The following is a 22,356-nucleotide window of genomic DNA, read 5'->3' as shown; positions in this document are numbered from 1 at the left end:
GCCACTGTATTCCTTTCAACAATTTGTTAATGTTCCTCTAAAAATATTACGAAATTTCTCTGAACGTCCATTCCTTAATTTCTTTTCTAATTTGTGGTCTTAGAACGAGAATCTGTGCAAATAATGTTAAACATAAAATCTTTTAATAATCTATTTAAATAATCTATTTTAAATACTTTCAACTCTTCAAATTCAACTTCAACTTCAACTTTCCAATTTTAACTTCAATTCCAATTCCAACTTTAATTTTTCAACTTCAATTTCTACTCATCAATTTCAACTTTAATTTTAACTTCATTTCCAACTCTTCAAATTCTATTATTTAACTTTTACACTTCAATTTCAACTTCAACTATTCAAATTCTATTATTCAACTTTCAACTTTAATTTCAACTTCAATTTCAACTCTTCAACTTCAACTATTCAATTTCCACGTAAATTTCAACTCCAATTTCAATTTTAATTTCATCTGTTCAATTTTAACTTCAATTTCAACTCTTCTGGAAAGCGGTACAGTACAGTATCCGAATTGAAATCAGCAATTTTAGAAGCTTGGGAAGGTATACATCAAAACGATATAAAAAATCTATATAGGAGTTTACCAAGAAGAATGATTGAAGTGGTACAACGTAAAAAGGGCAATCCACGCACTACTTAAACTGCCAAAAATTGTGTAATTTTGTTGAATTCTAATACTTTTCCTATTTTATATTCAAAGTGCCTTATCATTTTGCCCACACTAAAACTCAATTTTAAGTATTACCTTATCCAAAAATAAAAATAACTTTTAAATAATAGATTTCAAGGCTTAAAATTGAGGTAGGTATAAATTTCAAGAAAAAAAAAGAATGTCGGAAGCGGGACTCGAACCAGCAACCTACCGATTATTAGTGAAAACTCGAATGGACAAGATGGTCACAAATAAATACTTATTTACTCATTATACCTTATCCAAAAATAAAAGTCACTTTTAAATAATAGATTTCAAGGCTTAAAATTGAGGTAGGTATCAATTTCAAGAAAAAAAAATAAAATGTCTGAAGCGGGGCTCGAACCAGCAACCTACCGATTAGTAGTAAAAGCTCGAATGGATAAGATGGTCACAAATAAATACTTATTTACTCATTATACCTTATCCAAAAATAAAAGTAACTTTTAAATAATAGATTTCAAGGCTTAAAATTGAGGTAGGTATCAATTTCAAAAAAAAAAAATAAAATGTCTGAAGCGGGGCTCGAACCAGCAACCTACCGATTACTAGTAAAAGCTCGAATGGATAAGATGGTCACAAATAAATACTTATTTACTCATTATACCTTATCCAAAAATAAAAGTAACTTTTAAATAATAGACTTCAAGGCTTAAAATTGAGGTAGGTATCAATTTCAAGAAAAAAAAAAAATGTCTGAAGCGGGGCTCGAACCAGCAACCTACCGATTACTAGTGAAAACTCGAATGGACAAGATGGTCAAAAGCGCCCTTGAGCCAAATTGTGACGATGGGTCATTCGATAGGGTATCAAGAGAAAATGTACTGAGTAAAATTTCAACCCTGTATCCCGATCGGGAGGGTAGTTACGGGGTAAACTAGAAAAACCAGTTTTCGGCCTATTTTTCCTAGTTAAGGATGTTTAAAAATTCTGAGAAAAATCTGACACATGTCAAGGACCCGAATACATATTCTGCAATTGGTTTCAGATTTTTAAATTGAAAATCCTGGTTGTAAAAAATCAAAAACCTCAAAAAAAATCGAAAAATGCAGATTTCACATGGAAGTTCTACAGTGACAACATTTATATTTTCAAAGTACCGATATATCGTTATAGTTATTGTTCACGAATTTTTTCAGATTTTATGGTTTGGTGCGTCGTAGTTAAAAAAAATAAAAACCGGTTTTTCCTACGTCTTTTCCGCGAAGAACTTCAATGATTACTTCTCGTGCAGCATTATTAAAAAAGAAGCAAAGCTATATCATTGTCCTGACACTATTTCCAATCTCTCTAAACCGCATTACCCAAAAAAGCTGCATTTCTACCTGCTCAATAAAACCAGAATCCCCAACGATTCATTTTATAAACATCCTTCGCATTAATGAACCTCCTCGGACCAAGGGGTTGAAGCAACTCACCTACTCTCCTTGGCGTTCACGCGCGACGAAGACACAGAGAGAGAGAGAGAGAGAGAGGGGGGGGGGAACGAGGGGTGTAGAAAAAAACGAAGAGGGAAGTAGATATAAATTAGCCGTGGAGTAAAATTAAAAAGTTACTTACCACCGAAGAGCGCAGACGTATCGAGCAACGGATTGGCCTGGTCCGCCTGGAGTTTCTCGGAGGCGGAGGTGGCGCCCGGAGTCACCGTGGCCGCCGCTTCGCCTCCGCCACCTCCGCCGCCTCCGCCCGATGCGGAGTTCTCCTTCTCCATGCCAGTCCCCTGAAAACGTGCATCAGCGTTTCGTTAGAGCAGTTAACTTCGTACACCGCACCGCGGCGAAACGGTTCCGTTTTAAATGGGAGAGAGGAGGGTCGAAGAGAGCGGCGCGCGGCAGAGAGAGAGAGAGAGAGAGAGAGACATCGAAAACCTCGGGAAAGAGAGAAAGGTTGACTCGGTTCAACATTTTTGCCGGGAAAACTGATGGGAGCTCGTGATCAGGGAGGAGGAGACCCTATGAGAAAAAGGAAACGGTGCAGCTGACTGCTGTGAATTTTTTTTCAACCGGGCTTCCGGGATACTAGCTGAGTTACGGTCGCGGATATTAACCCACCCCCCTCCCCTCCCCTCCCCCCCCCCCGGTAACGCTGTCCTCGAGGTAGATACGCTTTATTCGATTCTGCGAGCGATGCTATGGCGATTCGGTGGGGAACGTTGCGAGCCTGGTGATGGATCAAGGGTTGACGGTTTTTTAGAATTTCGTAAGGGTTGATAGTTTTATACTTTGGAGAGTAGTGGCATACAGTAGGTGATTGAATTGTTATAGCTATTGTAGTTATATATACTGGCTATTTTACATTGAAATGGTCGATTGTTGAATGGAAATCTTGCTTAATTGAATTCTTGGTACTCTTTATGGAATTGACAGTTCCAAAGAATTTCGTAAGGGTTGATAGTTACACTTTAAGGAATGGTGGCATACAGTAGGTGATTGAATTGTTAAAGCTAGTTATTTAGACTGGCTGTTTCACATTGAAACAGTCGATTGTTGAATGGAAATCTTGCTTAATTGAATTCTTGGTACTCTTTATGGAATTGACATCATAAATGCATAAAATTCGCAGTCTAATCATAACCAGACTGCGGATCTTTATTCATTTACAGGAAAATTGAGTAGATGAAATTCAAGATCGTTGGAATATTTTCAAAATCGAAGATGTCAATGCACGATTTTCCCTCTGTTAAAATCATTAAGAGAAGAAATAACATTCAAAAAGCTTCAAAAAGCTACTAAAAAGTAGCTGTGGTAAATTAAAAATGGTGTAATGGTACTCGTATTTAGTTTCTTTTTGTTGCAATCGATGCAGACAATTTTTATTTTGCATAAAATTCACAGTCCAATCATAACATTCCTAAATTTTGTTCATTCTACACTTCCTCAAAAATTGCACGACCCTGCAGATTCTTAAAATGTCGCAGTCCATCAGTAAACGATGTTTGCCTAGGCACGACAAGGGTTAATTGATTAGCAGAGTGTCCCCCGTCATGTTCATCTTAATTTCGCTGCCAGACGCGTCAACCTTGCCCGATTTTCTTTCGGCCGATTCGATTGTTGTTTGCCAGACAGCGGCTCTCCCGCGTACTCGATTTAACCGTCGGTTAATGGTACGAGTTTTGGAACCGGCCAGATGTAGGTTACCGGGTCTCACTCGTTTAGCGTGCTTCCTGCCAAGTGATGTATGCTTTTCCTGATTCGGATGTAAGGACATCGCGTCGCACACTGAATCGAAGAATTAGCTGTTTATTTGCTGAAAGATCAACTTTCTCATATCGACTTTTTGCAAATGTATATCACTTTGTACATCCTTCAATTAATCATGTCATAGCTGACGTCAAAACGAATCCAATGACGCACTTTGCTGTGCTGTAAGTCTTGAAACGACGCTAAAATCACAACGAACAGCTGATTCCTCGATTGGGACTACTGTGCTTCGTTCAGACTGCGAACCAAGCGGGAAACCCCATGGCGCAAATTCTTTTAGCGTTTTAAATTACTCCCACGCATTCCCATTGAAGATTTTGAAATAATTCCCGCTCCCCCGCCCTCAGGAGGTGGCGGTGGGGGGTCAATTATGGTGTTGTTGAATAGCATTTTTAAAAATATCACATACGTCTGTTTTTATTTTTCTGATCTGATGTGTATTTCTCGAGATATCCCCAATTTTCAGCGATTTTCTACCCATTTTGATTTTCGTCCATTACAGCGCCATCTGTGAACCAAACTGCAAAAACTCCCAGGTTAAATTTCTGCATTTTTTCTGGGGAATCCAAATCTGCAATGAAAAATGGGGGTTCCCATTTGAGTTTTTTATCATCCCCCACCCCCACCCCCAGGGGATGGCGGTGGGGGGTCGAGTTTGGTATCATTGGATGTCCCCCTTCGCGACGAACAACTTTTATTACCCATTTGTTTTGATTCGATGCATAGTTCTCGAGATATTTCAATTTCTTCAGATAAAATGACCACCCTATAATTTTCCTTGCTCGATTTTCAGAGTCCTCAAACCCTTCACTGAAGAAAGACCGTACGGTCCTTACCAAAGAGGAATCTGCTAGCTTGCGAAGCATAAGTAAATAATTACAGAAAATCGGTGGCGACTAGAGAAAATCTTGAAGATTCACTGTTACACCAGTAGAAATTGCAGTACCATTATTCAAAACAGTTTGAATTTTATTAAATTCGTCTGTACCCTCCAAATTGTAAAAAGCTCACCTGTGATACAAGAAAGAACAGGTTCAATCTGATGTGCACGGTATAAAAAAGATTACATATAATAAAAATGATCTGGGTTGCAAGAAAGGGTTAAAATGTATAACTTGCCCAACTCTCTAACTGTCGTCATCGAAACTCCAACAAAAGCTGGAATGTACGTCTTGGCACTGGCCGAAAAATTCGCAGGTAAATCTGCAACTGTGAATCACAGATTCCCAGACCCCATTACAAAACTGCCAGCATAACGCAACGTTAAAGCTAACGCGTTAATACGAGTTTATGGGGACGCCAGAATCCCAGCCGAAAATACCGAGAAGCCGAGGAGGCTCATCAGGAACCCATTAAGATCGGCCATAACGTGAACACCGAAGAAAAGAAGGGAAGGAGGAACGCACGCGTCGCGAATACGAGCAGCGTAATCTCCGCGGCCACCATTTTTCTTTGGACGTGTGTCCGCGAATCCTCGAGCGGCAAGTTTTTCCTGGTCGAAGGAGCGTAACACCGGTCGAGAAATCGATGGTGGGAGTAGCCGTGCTCTCTCTTTCTCTTTTTCTCTCCTTTTAGATTACCGCCCTTCGATGTCGCTCTCTTTCCTTCCCTATCTCTCTCCCCTCCTGCTTCTTGCTACGCGGAACTCGATTCTCTGACCGAGGTCTTCCTTCTTATCGTCGTCTCTTTTCGGCCGCCAATTTACGAGCATCTTCACGTGCTCGAGAGCCCGAAGAACCGGAGACGATGCACCCTGCTCGATTCTTCTCAAAAGTCGCAGATAAATGTTCCATGCAGCTTTTAAAATTAGACTGGAATTCTTCGGCCAGAGTTTAACCCTTTAACTACCACCGGTCCACCCAGTACTTACATGGCTGTATTGTTTCAAAGCGAGCCACATTGATAGATAGATACCCGTAGCAGTCTTAAGCTGACCTAACCGATAGAAGGGATGTTTTCGGACAGGAAAATGCTGACCTAATCTAGCCTAATAGCAGGAATTAGAGACTAAATCGAATGTTATTTCTTCCCTTAATCATTTTCATACAGGAGACATCATATTTTGAAATATGCTGAACTTTAAGAGACCATATCTCCTGAACTATTGATCCTAGAGGTTCGAAACATCGATCTGCAGATTCTCCGGGTACAAAACTGCTGGATTACATACCAAATGCATCATAATTCGTAGGAGAAGGGCACTTTTGAGTCCGGTAAAGTAAAAAGCAGCCAGTCTCCGCATTCTACGAACGATTTTCAGGTGGTTAAAAGCAATTCGCCTTTGCACTAATTCGCCTATATTTGTTTTTCCGTCCAAGGGATATTCTTAAACATACAAAACGACGTTCTCAACCTGTATGCGACGCTGACTCGAAGCGGAATAGAGCGGAGCCGACCCCCGATATTCCAGCGACCGGGAATTCGACGCTCGTACAGGGGACTTTGGTATTCCCCACGTAGAACGAGTATCCGGGGAACACCGGGATTGGGAGCTGCGAATTTTTAGCGACTGGCTCTCGCCGAGGGATCGCCTCGTTGCGGCCGAATGGCATTTCGAAAGTATCGGTCGAGTGGATGCGCGACCACTATGCCAGCGAGAGGCCAATCCCTCTTGATAGCTCGGCCGCTGTTAGGATCGCTCGCTCGCGAGAAAATTCGATTGGTCTACCAGCTAATTGGCGCGCTTAAGTTGCCACCGATTGTTTCTTAAACCCTCCACCGTCATTTTGACGCGTGCAAATCGGCCGTGTCACCCCGGTCGGACGTTTTGGCAGCGCGCTCTTGCGGTCCCGAGAGACAATCCGGACGAGATATAATCCGCGGCTCCGTTGTCAGTCGCATTATGAACACGAGCTTCGATTCGTAATTTTGAACGTCGCACAGCGGAGTCTTTGCCCCGAAAAGTTGGCCACAATACATTTTTTCATAATCCTGCGTAAGATAAAAAATTTTGATTTTCTCAGCTATTGGAATATATGAACAACACTGTACCATTTTAATATTTTTCATTTAAAACTTTTGCAGTACTCATTTTTCACAATAGTAAAAAATTGATTTTTACAACTTTTTTAGCTACGCCAATAACGAAAATTTACAAAATGCGTTTGGTCAACTTGTATAAATTATATACGCTCCGAAAATTTCATTGAAATTGGTTAATTCGTTTACGAGTTATAAACGATAAAATTTGGTAAAACTTGCCACTTTATTGGTGCACTACAAATTACCACTTTCGATCGATTATAACTCGTAAACTAATTGACCAATTTCAATGAAATTTTCGGAGCGTATGTAATTTACACAAATTGAGACCAAACAGGTCTTCTAAATTTTCGTTATTGGCCCAGCTAAAAAAGTTGTAAAAATCAATTTTCCCTATTGTTTTTCACAATTGCGTCCAAATGCATTTTTCCAACTTATCTATTAGACGTCATTTACTAAACTATTTCGTCTAGCCTTGCAGAGAAATTGAAGTCGTGTGGTCCATTCATATAAAAGTTATTCTGATTCATTTTGTGTGGTGTCAGACTGCGAAGTTCTGATTTGGAACGACAACTATCGATTTCCCGAAGCCGTGAGATTAGGGAAAACGGTCAGAGCGGAGTGTTGTCTGCGCCACGTCTGGATTCCGGTTAATTATGTTAATACGTCGCCGCGCGTTCTGCCCCCGCCCACTCAATGAGCGCCGAAGGACGAATGGAGAAAGAAGGAGAGAGAGAGAGAGAGAGAGAGAAAGAGAAAAATCCGCGTTAATATTTTAGTCACGCGCATATGTAAGCACGTCGGTGTCTCTCGCATGTTCATTCGATGACTGTTTGCCAGCCGAAGAAAGGCTTCCTCGAGCGCTTTAAATAAAGGCCGTTCTCCCCTCCAACGGGGCTTCCCCTCCAACGCTCCTATCAGCTGACTGGCACATCCCTAACCGCGCCGTCAGCTGTTGTGTAAATATACGTGGTTGGTTGTTACGTTCACACGGGTTAGGCTGCTGCTACGATAGACATCGTTTCGCAATTTTTTGTACGTCTTGGGATGAATTAAAGTTGATAGAATTGGGTCTTTCTATAATAACATCGCTGTCGCAACAGATAATATTTTTAAGTAGACTTGGCTGGGGCACTGGTAGTTGATCTTCGTGTAGAACAATTTTTTATCAATCCATTTCTTGCCTGTTTAATGTTGTTATCCGTTGGGAATTGTGACACCGATGCTTTATCATTTACAGAAAATTTCCTAGATCGTGTAGACGATGTTTACGATTCGTGTAACGTAGCTGCGTTACTGAAAGTATTTTACTCAAGTATCAAAAATATCAATCAATTTCTTGCCTGTTTAATGTTGTTATTTGTAGGAAATTGTGACACCGATGCTTTATCATTTACAGAAAATTTCCTAGATCGTGTAGACGATGTTTACGATTCGTGTAACGTAGCTGCGTTACTAAAAGTATTTTACTCAGGTATTAAAAATATTTTTAACTGGACTTGGTTAAGTACTACATAGTAGTTGATCCTTGTGTAGAACAATTTTTTATCAATCCATTTCTTGCCTGTTTAATGTTGTTATCCGTTGGGAATTGTGACACCGATGCTTTATCATTTACAGAAAATTTCCTAGATCGTGTAGACGATGTTTACGATTCGTGTAACATAGCTGCGTTACTAAAAGTATTTTACTCAAGTATCAAAAATATCAATCAATTTCTTGCCTGTTTAATGTTGTTATCCGTTGGAAATTGTGACACCGATGCTTTATCATTTACAGAAAATTTCCTAGATCGTGTAGACGATGTTTACGATTCGTGTAACATAGCTGCGTTACTGAAAGTATTTTACTCAGGTATTAAAAATATTTTTAACTGGACTTGGTTAAGTACTACATAGTAGTTGATCCTTGTGTAGAACAATTTTTTATCAATCCATTTCTTGCCTGCTTAATGTTGTTATCCGTTGGAAATCGTGATACCGATGCTTTATCATTTACAGAAAATTTCCTAGATCGTGTAGACGATGTTTACGATTCGTGTAACATAGCTGCGTTACTGAAAGTATTTTACTCAGGTATTAAAAATATTTTTAACTGGACTTGGTTAAGTACTACATAGTAGTTGATCCGTGTGTAGGACAATGTTTTACCAATACATTATCATCTACAGAAAGTTCCCTAGATCGTGTAGACAATGTTTACGATTCGTGTAACGCAGCGCAGTTACTAAAAGCTAACGTCTAGTAAAGAGAAAAGAATTATCAATTTCTCGATATATGTTTCTGATAATACAAATCAGTCGGCGCAAGAGTACAGGTCCAAATTGAATGAGAACGATTTCCGAACTAGGTTTCCCGCGGGTTATCCCAATTTCGTTCACTCGACTCGGCTCACGGTGCAATAATCGACGGTGCGATTCGCAATCCAGCGATGTTTGGAATAATAATAGAGGACGCAGGAAACACGTGGCACCCTCGAATAGGAAGCGATTTGGAAAAGCTGGTGAAAAATGTCGGATGAAATTGTTTCACGCCCGGCATCGTTTCAGGGAATCCCAATTTAACAAATTCCACGGATTCTTATATTTAACGCGGGCGATCAACGCGTCCGTGTGCCACTCTCGATCATTCTACTTCCGAACATCGATTTAAAAAGCTACCTTACTATTTATTTATTCTTTGACAGAAGAAGTTGCAGCAGCCGTAGATGAGTATTTTAGAGGTCTCGAGGAAAATCATTTCGGAGATGGGGTAAATCAATTAGAAAATCACTGGAAAAAATGTATCGAGTTTAAGGGAGAATATACTGAAGAATAAATGTATTTTGACTCATTGTTTCGTGTCATTTCATTGTTGGGCTACGAACTGCCTGAATGACCTGGTATTATTTGCAACACGAAGTATAGTCTTCGGGTTTATAGTACAGGAATTTCTATTGAGAAACTTCATTCGCAAGTTCAATATTTTATTCCTCGTTTAATTCTCCATTTCTTTGCTGTGTTATAAACACTAACAGTGTGTAATTTTGTTGTGAATCAAGTATTCCGAGTTGCGAGCGTTTCCGAGTTACAAACGATCAAAAATGGCAAAACTTGCCACTTTATGGTACACTACGAATTACCAGTTTCGATCGTTTATAATTCGCAAACCAATTAACCAATTTCAATGAAATTTTCGGAGCGTGTATAATTTCTATCAGTTGACCAGACACTTTGTATTCTTGCAATGGCCAAATTGAAGGAGTTACGCTATGAATTGTTGCAGCATCGTCCTCATAAACGCGCAAAATCCGCACTCTCATAATAACAAAAAAACGTCGACTTCAATTACCAAGCACTTCCCCCATTTCCCGATTCTCCTATCCTTTTCCCGGTTACAGTGGCTCCGCAAAAGTTCAAGGTCCGCATCGAGTAGCTTCTAAGGCTGCGTTTATAGTTCCTGTCTCGCGTGCTTTTCGTCTCGCGTGCTTTTGGTCTCGCGAGACAAGCGGGTCATAAATTTCGAGCGGGGTCGACGGGCCCACTGTGCGAGGCACGAAAAAAGGTCTCTACGGCTTCACGGTTCGTTTAGGTAAACTACCGATAGCTTTCCTTTAAGGCGGTAGGATATCTTCGGAGACCTTTTTTTGTGCCACGCACAGCGGGGGGCACAGTGGGCCCGTCGACCCCGCTCGAAATTTCTGACCCGCTGTCTCGCGAGACCAAAAGCACGCGAGACGAAAAGCACGCGAGTCAGGAACTATAAACGCAGCCTAAATCGCCTCTTTATGAGCGAAGGAATGGGAAGAAGTTCGCGGTTCGTTGAGTCCCGTAATGCGGCCGGATTATGGTAGAGTTTAGGTGGAAAGTTTTATATAACAGCGGCTCTGTAAATTTAGGTAACCGCGGTGTATGTATATGTTGAAAGCGTTACGATGTGTGTGTGTGTGTGTGGAAGCACCGTCGCATTTTTCCGACAATTATTTCGTCGACGGGTTCGATCGTAACCGACCAAAAACTCGTCGGAAACCCGGGGAAAATATGTCGCCTGCGTCCTCGACGAATAACTCACCCTCCCCCCGAATCCACCGATCTTCAATCGCCGCTGCTCTGCCCCGGGAAAAAACTTCACGCTGGTCAGTCCCGCCATTCCGTTTTTCCAGCTCCTCCCTGTCACGAGCTCCAATCAGTTTCCCCCGGCAAAAATGCTCCCCCGTTTCCGTTACTTTTCTATCCCTCTGCTCTCTCGCGCCAACCCCCCCGGAAAAAAGCATCCCCTCTTCTCTCTCGCGCGTTACATCAACTTCTCTGTGCGCTGTTGACGATCCGCCCAAACGAAACTGCCTCGGAACAATCGCTTCTTTCAGCAAAAATCATTTCCGTCACCACCACCCCCCCCCTCTCCGATACCCCCCGCTTCCACAAATACATAAAATTCCTAGTGTAAACGCAACTGCGAAAGAACTGCTTTCCACCAGTTTAATAATGTTGTAAGTGACAACAGTGATTTGTAATGGGTAAATCTGAACGCATTCTCTGTCGAAGTATTTTTACACCCTAATTAACACTTTGTCTCGCACTTAAGGGAGTCGAATCGTTTCTGAAGGATTGCAGGGTGTGTGATGCGCGTTCTCGTTAATATTAGGCTGGCAACTAGGTTCGCGACCTCCACATTTTCTCAAACAAAGGATATCTCGGAAACTATGCGTCCTAGCGATGAGACCGTGCTATACAAAATTAAAGCTGACAAAATTTTCCATCATATTGAGTACATTCAGTTTTTCGCTAGTTCGCATAGTTTCCGTAATATCCGCGATCAAAGTTCACTAGTTGTGAAGCTAACTCTTCAGCACAATTAGAGAACTTTGAACGCGGATATCTCGAACACTATGCGTCCTAGCGATGAGACTGTTCTATACAAAATTAAAGCTGACAAAATTTGCCATAAGAATGAGTTGATTCAGTTTTTCGCTAGTTCGCATAGTTTCCGTGATATCCGCGCTCAAAGTTCACTAATTGTGCTAAAGAGTTAGCTAGTCAAATAAGGCAAAAACTTGAACTTTGAGCGCGGATATCTCGGAAACTGTGCGTCCTAGCGATGAGACTGTTCTATACAAAATTAAAGCTGACAAAATTTGCCATAAGATTGAGTACATGCAGTTTTTCGCTATCTCGCATAGTTTCCGAGATATTCGCGCTCAAAGTTCACTGATATCATTCAATCATATACAACGGAATTATGTTTATATCACGCATACATATACAATGCATGGCAGGTTTAGTGTTAAGTGTCGCAAGCTTGCCGCGTTCCTCGCGTCTGTGTCCGCGCGCCACCATGAAGAATTTAGCGGGTGGACTTCGCGAAGAGAAAACACCGAAATTTCCCTAGAAGCAATATCCCCGGATCGAATCGATATTCCCCCGGAAGGGGTTCAAAGATCGGTGGATCGCGGTAGCTCGGTTCGGTCAGAGTCGATCATAAAATGGCGAAGTTTCGCCGGCGTAGCACACCGGGGGAAACTTTCATAGCGATGTCTGGGTCACTATGCTCGCTCGCCGCAATAACCGATAAACTTTTCACGATGCACCAGTGAAAAAGAAAAGGGAGCGAGGGTGAGGGTTGGAGAGGGATGCGGGGGGCAGTCGGCCGCGTGTTCAGCAAGATATACGAGGCGTCCCCCGCATCCATTTCCATGTTATTGTTGCACGCCGGACCGGCCGCCATCTTTCTTTGCGGACCATTCGCCATTCGCGTTTCTACGCGTCGGCAAACCTCGCCAATGAAAATGTTAATCTTATTTAGTTTCTCTTTTTGTTACGGCCGTTTAACACGTCCAGCCTGGCTTTTCCTACTCGTTGTTTATTAGCTTACACATGCTTTTTCACTTTTCTCTCGGGACAACGACTTCCGTTTGCGTCGCTACTGCGTTCTTCATCGGTTTTTATGTTTAGTGTTCATGTGTTCGATCTGTTGGCGAATTTTCTTGGTACGTTCATGCTCAATTTTTCTTCGGAATCGATGATAGAAGATTTCTTTTTTCCTGGTTTGTGAAAATCGTGATTTATAGATTTTGTGCATTTATCAGACGAAAATTGTCTTAATATAAGACTTTAAAGGCAATAAGCGAATTGAATGACGTTGTCGTATTCTATTTGGCGTATTCAAATTGTTAACAGTGCAATTATTTGGTTTTCGCATATGAAATGTCCGATTTTTTAGCGACAAATGCAATTTTTTGCACGATGTATTCTATCTAGAAATTTCAAGTTTCTTGATTGTGTTACAGTAAAAACAAGATGTTATGGTCATTCATTTAGATGTCAATTTCTACGAGTTTCCTCCGAAAAATTGATTTCTGCGAGAAGCTTGTCGATTTTATCTGTGTAACTAATTTATAGAAAGATGTAGTGTAGTTATCATATTTGAGAACACTTATTTAGATGTCAATTTCTATGAGTTTCCTCCGAAAAATTGATTTCTGCGAGAAGCTTGTCGATTTTACCGGTGTATCTAATATAATTTATAGAAAATGTAAAGTGGTCATCAATATCTCAGAAAGTTTATTTCAATTTTTCCATTTCAACTTCAATTTCAACGTCAATTTTTCCATTACAACTTCAATTTTTCAATTGCGACCTCAATTTTTCAATTTCAACTTTCAATTTCAACTCGCAAAAAGTTTGCGAGATTCAATAACCAGAAAACCTCTTCCATCATTACCGAACGTATCCTCATCCCCTTCAAAGACGAGTTAACTCGTCGTTGGAACGGATGCAGCGGTACCTATTAATTTCTCTCTTTTTCCAATTAATCATTCTTGCATTTCGCTGCATCACGGCCGAGTCTCTCTACATCGGTACAGAATTATGTCTCCTCGTGAATATTCATACTCGGCGGATCAGCTGGTTAAGAGGTTGAAGAGTCGATGTTCGTTCATCTCGAAGTGTACAAACAGGCGAGTCGGATATTAAAAGAAATTTCCCGGGTGCGAGATGATTTCAAGTGGATCATGAATTCCGAGGAGATCTGCTAGCCCGGCTGCTGTTAAACAGAAAGATTTAGCCAACCCCTACTCCGGCTAATCGATCATCTATCGGAAAACGATCTCTCAAGCCTTTGGGGCTACTCGCGATTTGCTCGAGCGCGCTCGTGCACTCGCATGAATATTTCAGACGTTTCCACGGAACGCTAAGATCCCGCGGTCTTGCATAATTGAATCGCGATGGTAGAAAGTGACGTTACGGTGACGCTGGAATCGACACCTGACACCGGCGTCGCATAGTTTTTTTCCAATTACCGACTGTTTATAGCACTCTGATTCCGATATTCTTATCAACATTTTACGTTCGCCACCCGCGTCATACACGACGGGCACAATTTTGCGATCTAAAGAAGATCAAATCAATTTTGGGCATGTCGTTATTTGAAATTGTTCAGAAATTTCCATCTAACAGAATTGAATTTGGTTTCCACAATTTATCTAGCAGCATTTCAGCCCCTTATTGTCCAGTCAATGAATGCTCATAAGGGGGATGTAGAGGGAAATGGAAGGAACACAATTTTTAATTTTGGGACTTTGTTTGGACTAGAGTTAGGAGGTAAACATACTAAAAGTCCCTACTCTTAGGAGGGGGCACGTAGAAGGTCCCCTTTTTTCGGTTTTCCGCTTATATCTCGGAAACTATGCGTCCTATCGATGTGACCATTCTATACAAAATTAAAGCCGACAAAATTTGCCATAAGATTGACTCCATTCAATTTTTCGCTATCTCGAATAGTTTCCGAGATATCCGCGCTCAAAGTTCACTACTTTTATTATTTGACTAGCTAACTCTTCAGCACAATTAGTGATCTTTGAGCGCGGATATCTCGGAAATTATGCGAGATAGCGAAAAACTGAATTGAATCAATCTTGTGGCTCGTTTTGTCAGCTTTAATTTTGTATAGAATGGTCTAATCGCTAGGACGCATAGTTTCCGAGATATCCGCGCTCAAAGTTCCCTAGTTGTGCCAAAGAGTTAGCTAGTCAAATTTTCTTTTTCACAATTAGTGAACTTTGAGCGCGGATATCTCGGAAGCTATGCGAGATAGCGAAAAACTGAACCAAATCAATCTTATGGCAAATTCTGTCAGCTTTAATTTTGTTTAGCATGGTCTTATCACCAGGACTCATAGTTTTCGAGATGTAAGCGGAAAACCGAAAAAAGGGACCTTCTTCGTGTCCCCTGCCCTGTCCTAGTCCATACAAAGACCCAAAGTTAAAAATTGTGTTCCTTCCATTTCCCTCTACAACTTTTCGTTGACTGGACTATGAGTAACTACACCCAATATTTTGCATACATAATTACGGATCCATGTACCATCGTCTCACAAAAGATTATCAAGATCGAAGTCTGTTACTTGTGGTCCTTCCCCTGTTCCTCTTATAACGCGGTACTGACTAATCGCGTTACAGCTGACTGTACCGATACGTTCCACCTCGCTACAGTCCCTGCCACAACCGGGAACCAGAACGCAATGACAGAACCATCAGCCGGGACGTCTCCGAACCCCGTGAACGACATCGACCAGCAGTGAAACAGTTTATCTTGCATCCTTCATCGCGAGCATGCTTCATCCTTCTTCCGCGAGTTATCAAAACCAGCTCTATCCCGGTGGAACCGGTCTGCGTATCAATCAATTTCCCCTGTTAGCGCGAAGAATAACAGCTTCCGGCAGACTGAGAGAGAGAGAGAGAGAGGAAAGGAGACGGTGGTCCTGTCCTGTCCGTTCCTCGCATCTGCGTCAATTACAGGCGGACTCGGTCGTTCCTTCGCTGCGAAGGTGACGCTGGCGCGGGGGCGTTCGGGGATGAGGACACGCGAGATGGAGAGCAAGCTGGAAAGACAGAGAGATACCCGGGTGGAGAGATCGGGGACACGGAGAAAGCGAGGAGAACACAGAGAAAGAGAGAGATAGATAGCTAGGACCTCGGGTCTTGATGGTTTCGTGGAGCTGGTCGACGTAACGGGTCTCCGTTGCGACGGTGTGCGTCCAGAGACCGGGCCAGGGGGTGGAAAACGAGACGAACGACCGGGAGAGGACAAGAACGGGATACGGGATGCTACGGGAGGTTGAAAGAGCGGGCGGGAGGGGGTGGGGACGGTCGGTAGGAGGCGGGGGTAAAAAGACAGGTACGTGTAGAAGGAGAAATATACAGCGAAGAGGAAAGCAGGCAGCGGCAGCCGCCTGAGAGGTCCAGGGGGAAAAAGAGAGAACGAGAGATATGGTCGCGGGAGTAGAAGGAGGGGAGGAGGAGTAGCAATCAATACAGAGCCACCAGAGCAAAACCATCCCTCGAGTTTCCCCTCTCTCTCTCTCTCTTTCACCCTGTCCCCGTGCTAGCTTCGTCCTCTCTCTCTCCGCGCGTTGCCTTCTATCACCGGCTCTCGGTGTTTCTCTCTTCAACGAGCGCCACCCGCTCCCCGCACCCCTAACAGCCACGAATACGACGGTTATATGGATGCTATAGGGCATAGAGCGTTGCTAACAGGGACTTTCGTACGCTCGCAGCACCGTGCACCCGACCGTACCCACCCCCTAACCCGATCCCAGCTGCCGCGGTGCTCCGATGGTCCTCTGCTCAGCCTGCGAACCGCTCCACACCGCTCTGCTTTGCTGGGGACGACGTATCTCCGGTTACCTCTGCGATTACCGACGATCGCGCACGCGATACGCGTGTCATTACACGTGGTTTCGCTGCGAGATGCTATCCGCCTTTCTACGCTTCGCGAGGAACGCTAGCGTAGTACTTTCCGGCTTCGGCCAAGCTCGGTCAAGTTCGCCGAGGACGAGGTTTGCTAGCCGGGGCCAATCTACGTACTTAAACAAGTCGGATATACCTAACGTGACTATTTATTCTTTTCCTTGTTAGGAGCCGGGGGCTGGCGCATAGACGTGGTCTATGTTTGTTCGGGTGAACGGGATTGCCGTGGAGTAGGCGGTGCCTGTTTCATCACTGGGTCGCCACTAGGTTAGGAGGACAGGGGTAGCCGTGGACTAGGCGACGACTATTTCACCACCGGGTCGCTACCAGATTTGGAAAGGGCTGTCGTGGACTGGACGGTGACTGTTTCATCACCGGGTCGCCACTAGGTTAGGAGGAAAGGGGTAGCCCTGGATAGCCCATCTCTATTTCACCGTAGGGTTGCTACTAGATTAGAAGAGGGTTGTCTTGGACTAGCTGGTGTCTGTTTCATCACCGGATCGCCACTAGATGGAAGGTTGTGGACTAGCTGATATCTATTTCATCACCTGGCCACCACTAGGTTAGGAGAAAAGGGGTAGCCGTGGACTAGTCGACGTCTATTTCACTACCGGGTCGCCACTAGATGAGCAAAGGGTTGTCGTGGACTAGCTGATGCTTGTTTCATCACCTGGTCGCCACTAGGTTACGAGAAAAGGGGTAGCCCTGGATAGCCCATCTCTATTTCACCGCTGGGTTGCTACTAGATTAGAAAAGGGTTGTCTTGGACTAGCTGATGTCTGTTTCATCACCTGGCCACCACTAGGTTAGGAGAAAAGGGGTAGCCGTGGACTACCCCATCTCTATTTCACCGCCGGGTCGCCACTAGATGAGCAAAGGGTTGTCGTGGACTAGCTGATGCTTGTTTCATCACCTGGTCGCCACTAGGTTACGAGAAAAGGGGTAGCCCTGGATAGCCCATCTCTATTTCACCGCTGGGTTGCTACTAGATTAGAAAAGGGCTGTCTTGGACTAGCTGATGTCTGTTTCATCACCTGGCCACCACTAGGTTAGGAGAAAAGGGGTAGCCGTGGACTACCCCATCTCTATTTCACCGCCGGGTCGCCACTAGATGAGCAAAGGGTTGTCGTGGACTAGCTGATGCTTGTTTCATCACCTGGTCGCCACTAGGTTACGAGAAAAGGGGTAGCCCTGGATAGCCCATCTCTATTTCACCGCTGGGTTGCTACTAGATTAGAAAAGGGTTGTCTTGGACTAGCTGATGTCTATTTCATCACCTGGTCGCCACTAGGTTACGAGAAAAGGGGTAGCCCTGGATAGCCCATCTCTATTTCACCGCCGGGTTGCTACTAGATTAGAAAAGGGTTGTCTTGGACTAGCTGGTGTCTGTTTCATCACCGGATCGCCACTAGATGGAAGGTTGTGGACTAGCTGATGTCTATTTCATCACCTGGCCGCCACTAGGTTAGGAGAAAAGGGGTAGCCGTGGACTAGCCCATCTCTATTTCATCGCCGGGTTGCTACTAGATTAGAAAAGGGTTGTCGTGGACTAGCCGGTGCCTGTTTCATCACCGGGTAGCCACTAGGTTACGAGAAAAGGGGTAGCCGTGGACTAGGCGATGTCTATTTCACCGACGGGTTGCTACTAGATTTGGAAAGGGTTGTTGTGAACTAGCCGATGTCTGTTTCACCACCGGGTGTCACAGAATTTCGGGATAGAACATATGAAGATCAACACTATTATACTCAGAATTTGATACTCTATCGATCTATGTTATAAAAAATAGGACATTCCATTTAGAAAACTTGAAATTGAAAAATTGAAGCTGAACAGTTGAAATTGAAAAATTGACGTCGAAGAGTTGATATTGCAATTGATGTTGAAATTGAAAAATTGACATTGAAATTGAAGTTGAAATGGAAGAATTGACGTTGAAATTGAAGTTGAAATGGAAAAATTGAAGTTGATACTCTATTGATCTATGTTACAAAAAATAGGACATTCCATTTAGAAAACTTAATTTGACACTGAAATGCCCCCTCCCCACCATTCTAGTCCTCAAAAAAATTAGTCTATATATATATATATAAATAATTGAACCCTTCATACCGAACAATCCGTGTACAAACACCGTGTACAAATCAGTTTTTCAATGCTCAGTTTACATAACTAAAGTTATTTATATTTATAACTAAAGTACGTATTAATGTCCTTTTTGCTCAATTTCAATTCACCTATTCTACTTACTGTATTATATGTATATTGTCTTGTAGATGCAAATTCTCCCTTTGAAAAAGGTTGAAAACTGAACCGAAACGTTAGGAAAGAAGAAAAGTTTTTGCAAAATTGCTAGATTTACTAAGTGATCGAAACAGTAGCGCCGGAAAGCATCATTAAATTAAATACCGAACAATGTTTGTAAAAAAATTGTTTTCGTCACATCGGTGCGTCACAAGATACTTCCGTTATCAGATAAATAAAGCACCCTGTATACTGTAACGCCTCCCCGATCAGGTGAACGACGAGAAAAGGCGAATCGTCTAATAATGTCGCTATCAGTGTAAATTTCGTCCCATTGGCGCGCGTAATTGGCAAAGTTCGTTGTTTTTATTCGTCGTTAATTACGGCTGTGGGAAGGCCAGCTAATTAGCACGTCAATAGCGGGTTGTCGTAGTCTATGGTTATTGACAAGACTAAAATTGACTGTACACCGTGCTATGAATACCGTCGCCGATACACACAGAGAGACTCGATCGCGCAATCTCTTCGGAAACGATTTTCTCATATCGCTAATTGCCAACGTAATTCCTGACGCAATATTCAACCGTTCCGAGAGAATTCAGACCAGCTGTACACACGCGTGTTTGTGTACAATCTATGTATATTTGCGTGGAAGGTGTTTAGCGAGTCGACGGTGTCAAGGACCTCGTCGCCACGGATCCAAGTTCACGTAGATCGCGAACGTCCAACTAAACAGCCTTTCTCTTCGCCCTTGAAACGCGCAGCATTGAACTATGCCGCGTAATTATCGGTTCAAGTACGTAGTATTATTCGAACAATACTGGCTCCGCCGACCGGTTAACTGGCCGCATCAGGATTCTCCGATTCATTCATGCGAGCGCCGACGCAGGCGATCGTCATCTCGTTATTTTTCCCCCGCGAAATTTTTTTTACAGAAGGGACACGTAGAACATCCCCTTTCTCGCAGTTTTCCGCTTATATCTCGGAAACTATGCGTCCTAGCGACAAGACCATGCTATACAAAATTAAAGCTGACAAAATTTGCCACAAGATTGACACCATTCAGTTTTTCGCTGTCTCGCATAGTTTCCGAGATATCCGCGCTCAAAGTTCACTAATTGTGCTGAAGAGTTAGCTAGTCAAATAATAAAAATAGTGAACTTTGAGCGCGGATATCTCGGAAACTATGTCCCCTAGCGATAAGATCATTCTATACAAAATTAAAGCTGACAAAATTTTCCATAAGATTGACTCCATTCAGTTTTTCGCTATCTCGCATAGTTTCCGAGATATCCGCGCTCAAAGTTCACTAATTGTGTTGAAGAGTTAGCTAGTCAAATAATAAAAATAGTGAACTTTGAGCGCGGATATCTCGGAAACTATGCGTCCTAGCGATAATACCATTCTATACAAAATTAAAGCTGACAAAATTTGCCACAAGATTGATTCGGTTCAGTTTTTCGCTATCTCGCATAGTTTCCGAGATATCCGATCTCAAAGTTTACTAATTGTGCTGAAGAGTTAGCTAGTCAAATAATAAAAATAGTGAACTTTGAGCGCGGATATCTCGGAAACTATGTCCCCTAGCGATAAGATCATTCTATACAAAATTAAAGCTGACAAAATTTTCCATAAGATTGACACCATTCAGTTTTTCGCTATCTCGCACAGCTTCCGAGATATCCGCGCTCAAAGTTCACTAATTGTGTTGAAGAGTTAGCTAGTCAAATAATAAAAATAGTGAACTTTGAGCGCGGATATCTCGGAAACTATGTCCCCTAGCGATAAGATCATTCTATACAAAATTAAAGCTGACAAAATTTTCCATAAGATTGACTCCATTCAGTTTTTCGCTATCTCGCACAGCTTCCGAGATATCCGCTCTCAAAGTTCACTAATTGTGCTGAAGAGTTAGCTAGTCAAATAATAAAAATAATGAACTTTGAGCGCGGATATCTCGGAAACTATGTCCCCTAGCGATAAGATCATTCTATACAAAATTAAAGCTGACAAAATTTTCCATAAGATTGACTGCATTCAGTTTTTCGCTATCTCGCACAGCTTCCGAGATATCCAATCTCCAAGTTCACTAATTGTGCTGAAGAGTTAGCTAGTGAAATAATAAAAATAGTGAACTTTGAGCGCGGATATCTCGGAAACTATGCGTCCTAGCGATAATACCATTCTATACAAAATTAAAGCTGACAAAATGTGCCGCAAGATTGATTGAATTCAGTTTTTCGCTATCTCGCATACTTTCCGAGGTATCCGCGCTCAAAGTTCAATAATAATAGGTTTTTAGTGCCGCGGGGCAGAGTTGGGCATTAATCATTTAAAATTTTACTCATGAGATTTTACTCACGATGAAGTTAATCGTCAATCGTTGATTAACCAAAACATTGACATTGACCTTGATGATCTGAAGGTAAAATTTTGATTTTCGAAGATGAAGGTCACTTCAAGGTCACGTTATTATAAATATCTGGACGTATTTTCCGATCAGTTACACGATCCAATAAAAAGAAAATGTAGTTGTGTATCAAGAAACTTCGATGACCTTGATAACTCTGAAAAGAATGACCTTCAGAAAGAAATATTGTTTGCGATATAATGGTTCCTTCAAACCATTCAAATAGTACACAAAATATTTTTTGTACCCTCACAATTGGAAGAGATATTAAAGTGGACCACCCTGTATATACACAGATATGATTATACCGTAGTACCGTTTACTTTACCACTCTGTACTGTTTATACAAGAAAACAGTACGATCATATCTACACGCGATACAGTTGTGAGAAACAACATGCCCGTAATTCGTCCGTAGCGCACAAAGGGTGAAAAAACTGGAGATAAAAGCTCAGTGGCTGGAATGCACGTGAAACGACGAGTCAAAAATGAACAATGCCATTTTTATGAACGACGCTTTGTTTACGAGATAATTCAATTTCAAGTTTCGCCTCGCGCGTGCCAACTACATAGTACATAGCCGTATCTGTGCATGGCAGACCGTTTCTATTTCGCGTAACAAAGCTCGCTCAACTTTCGAAGTCGACCATTTCGGCAACGGAGACCTGGACTCAAAATTTGTGCCTTTCTCCTATAAATTATGATGTATTTGGTATGTAATCCAGTAAATTAGTTCCCGGAGAACCTGCAGATCAAAGTTTCGATCTTCTAGGATCAATAGTTCAGGAGTTATGGTCGTTTAAAGTTGAGCATATTTCCAGTTTTTTGACGGCGCCTTACCTGTCAAAAATGCTCAACTTTAAGCGGCCATAACTCCTCAACTACTGATCCTAGAGGATCGTAACTTCGATCTGCGGATTCTCCGGGTACAAATCTACTAGATTACACACACACAGACTGGATTACATACACTCACACACACACACATACAGTGTCGTTATTAATTTTCTTTGAACCGAAATAAAATTTTATTTCGGTTCTGTTAACGTGCAGCTATTGCAACTGTTCAACCAGAAGAACTTCATCGAGA

At 42.3% G+C, this 22,356-nt stretch overlaps 1 protein-coding gene across 32 annotated transcripts in view; it reads right to left on the bottom strand.

Annotated features, from left to right (window-relative positions):
• LOC143217573 (bromodomain adjacent to zinc finger domain protein 2B) overlaps positions 1–22,356 on the bottom strand; it is a 314,941-nt gene that overhangs the window by 83,811 nt on the left and 208,774 nt on the right. For all 32 annotated transcript variants that reach the window (XM_076442003.1, XM_076442005.1, XM_076442007.1 and 29 more), the window contains one exon: positions 2,270–2,429. In XM_076442003.1, the coding sequence (XP_076298118.1) occupies positions 2,270–2,429 (160 nt within the window). The remainder of the gene's footprint in view (positions 1–2,269; positions 2,430–22,356) is intronic.

Source organism: Lasioglossum baleicum, chromosome 17 (assembly GCF_051020765.1).
Source record: "Lasioglossum baleicum chromosome 17, iyLasBale1, whole genome shotgun sequence".
NCBI classification, from domain to species: Eukaryota; Metazoa; Arthropoda; class Insecta; order Hymenoptera; family Halictidae; genus Lasioglossum; species Lasioglossum baleicum.
Note: the sequence above shows the minus strand (reverse complement) of the source record. Positions and strands in the feature narration are given on the sequence as shown.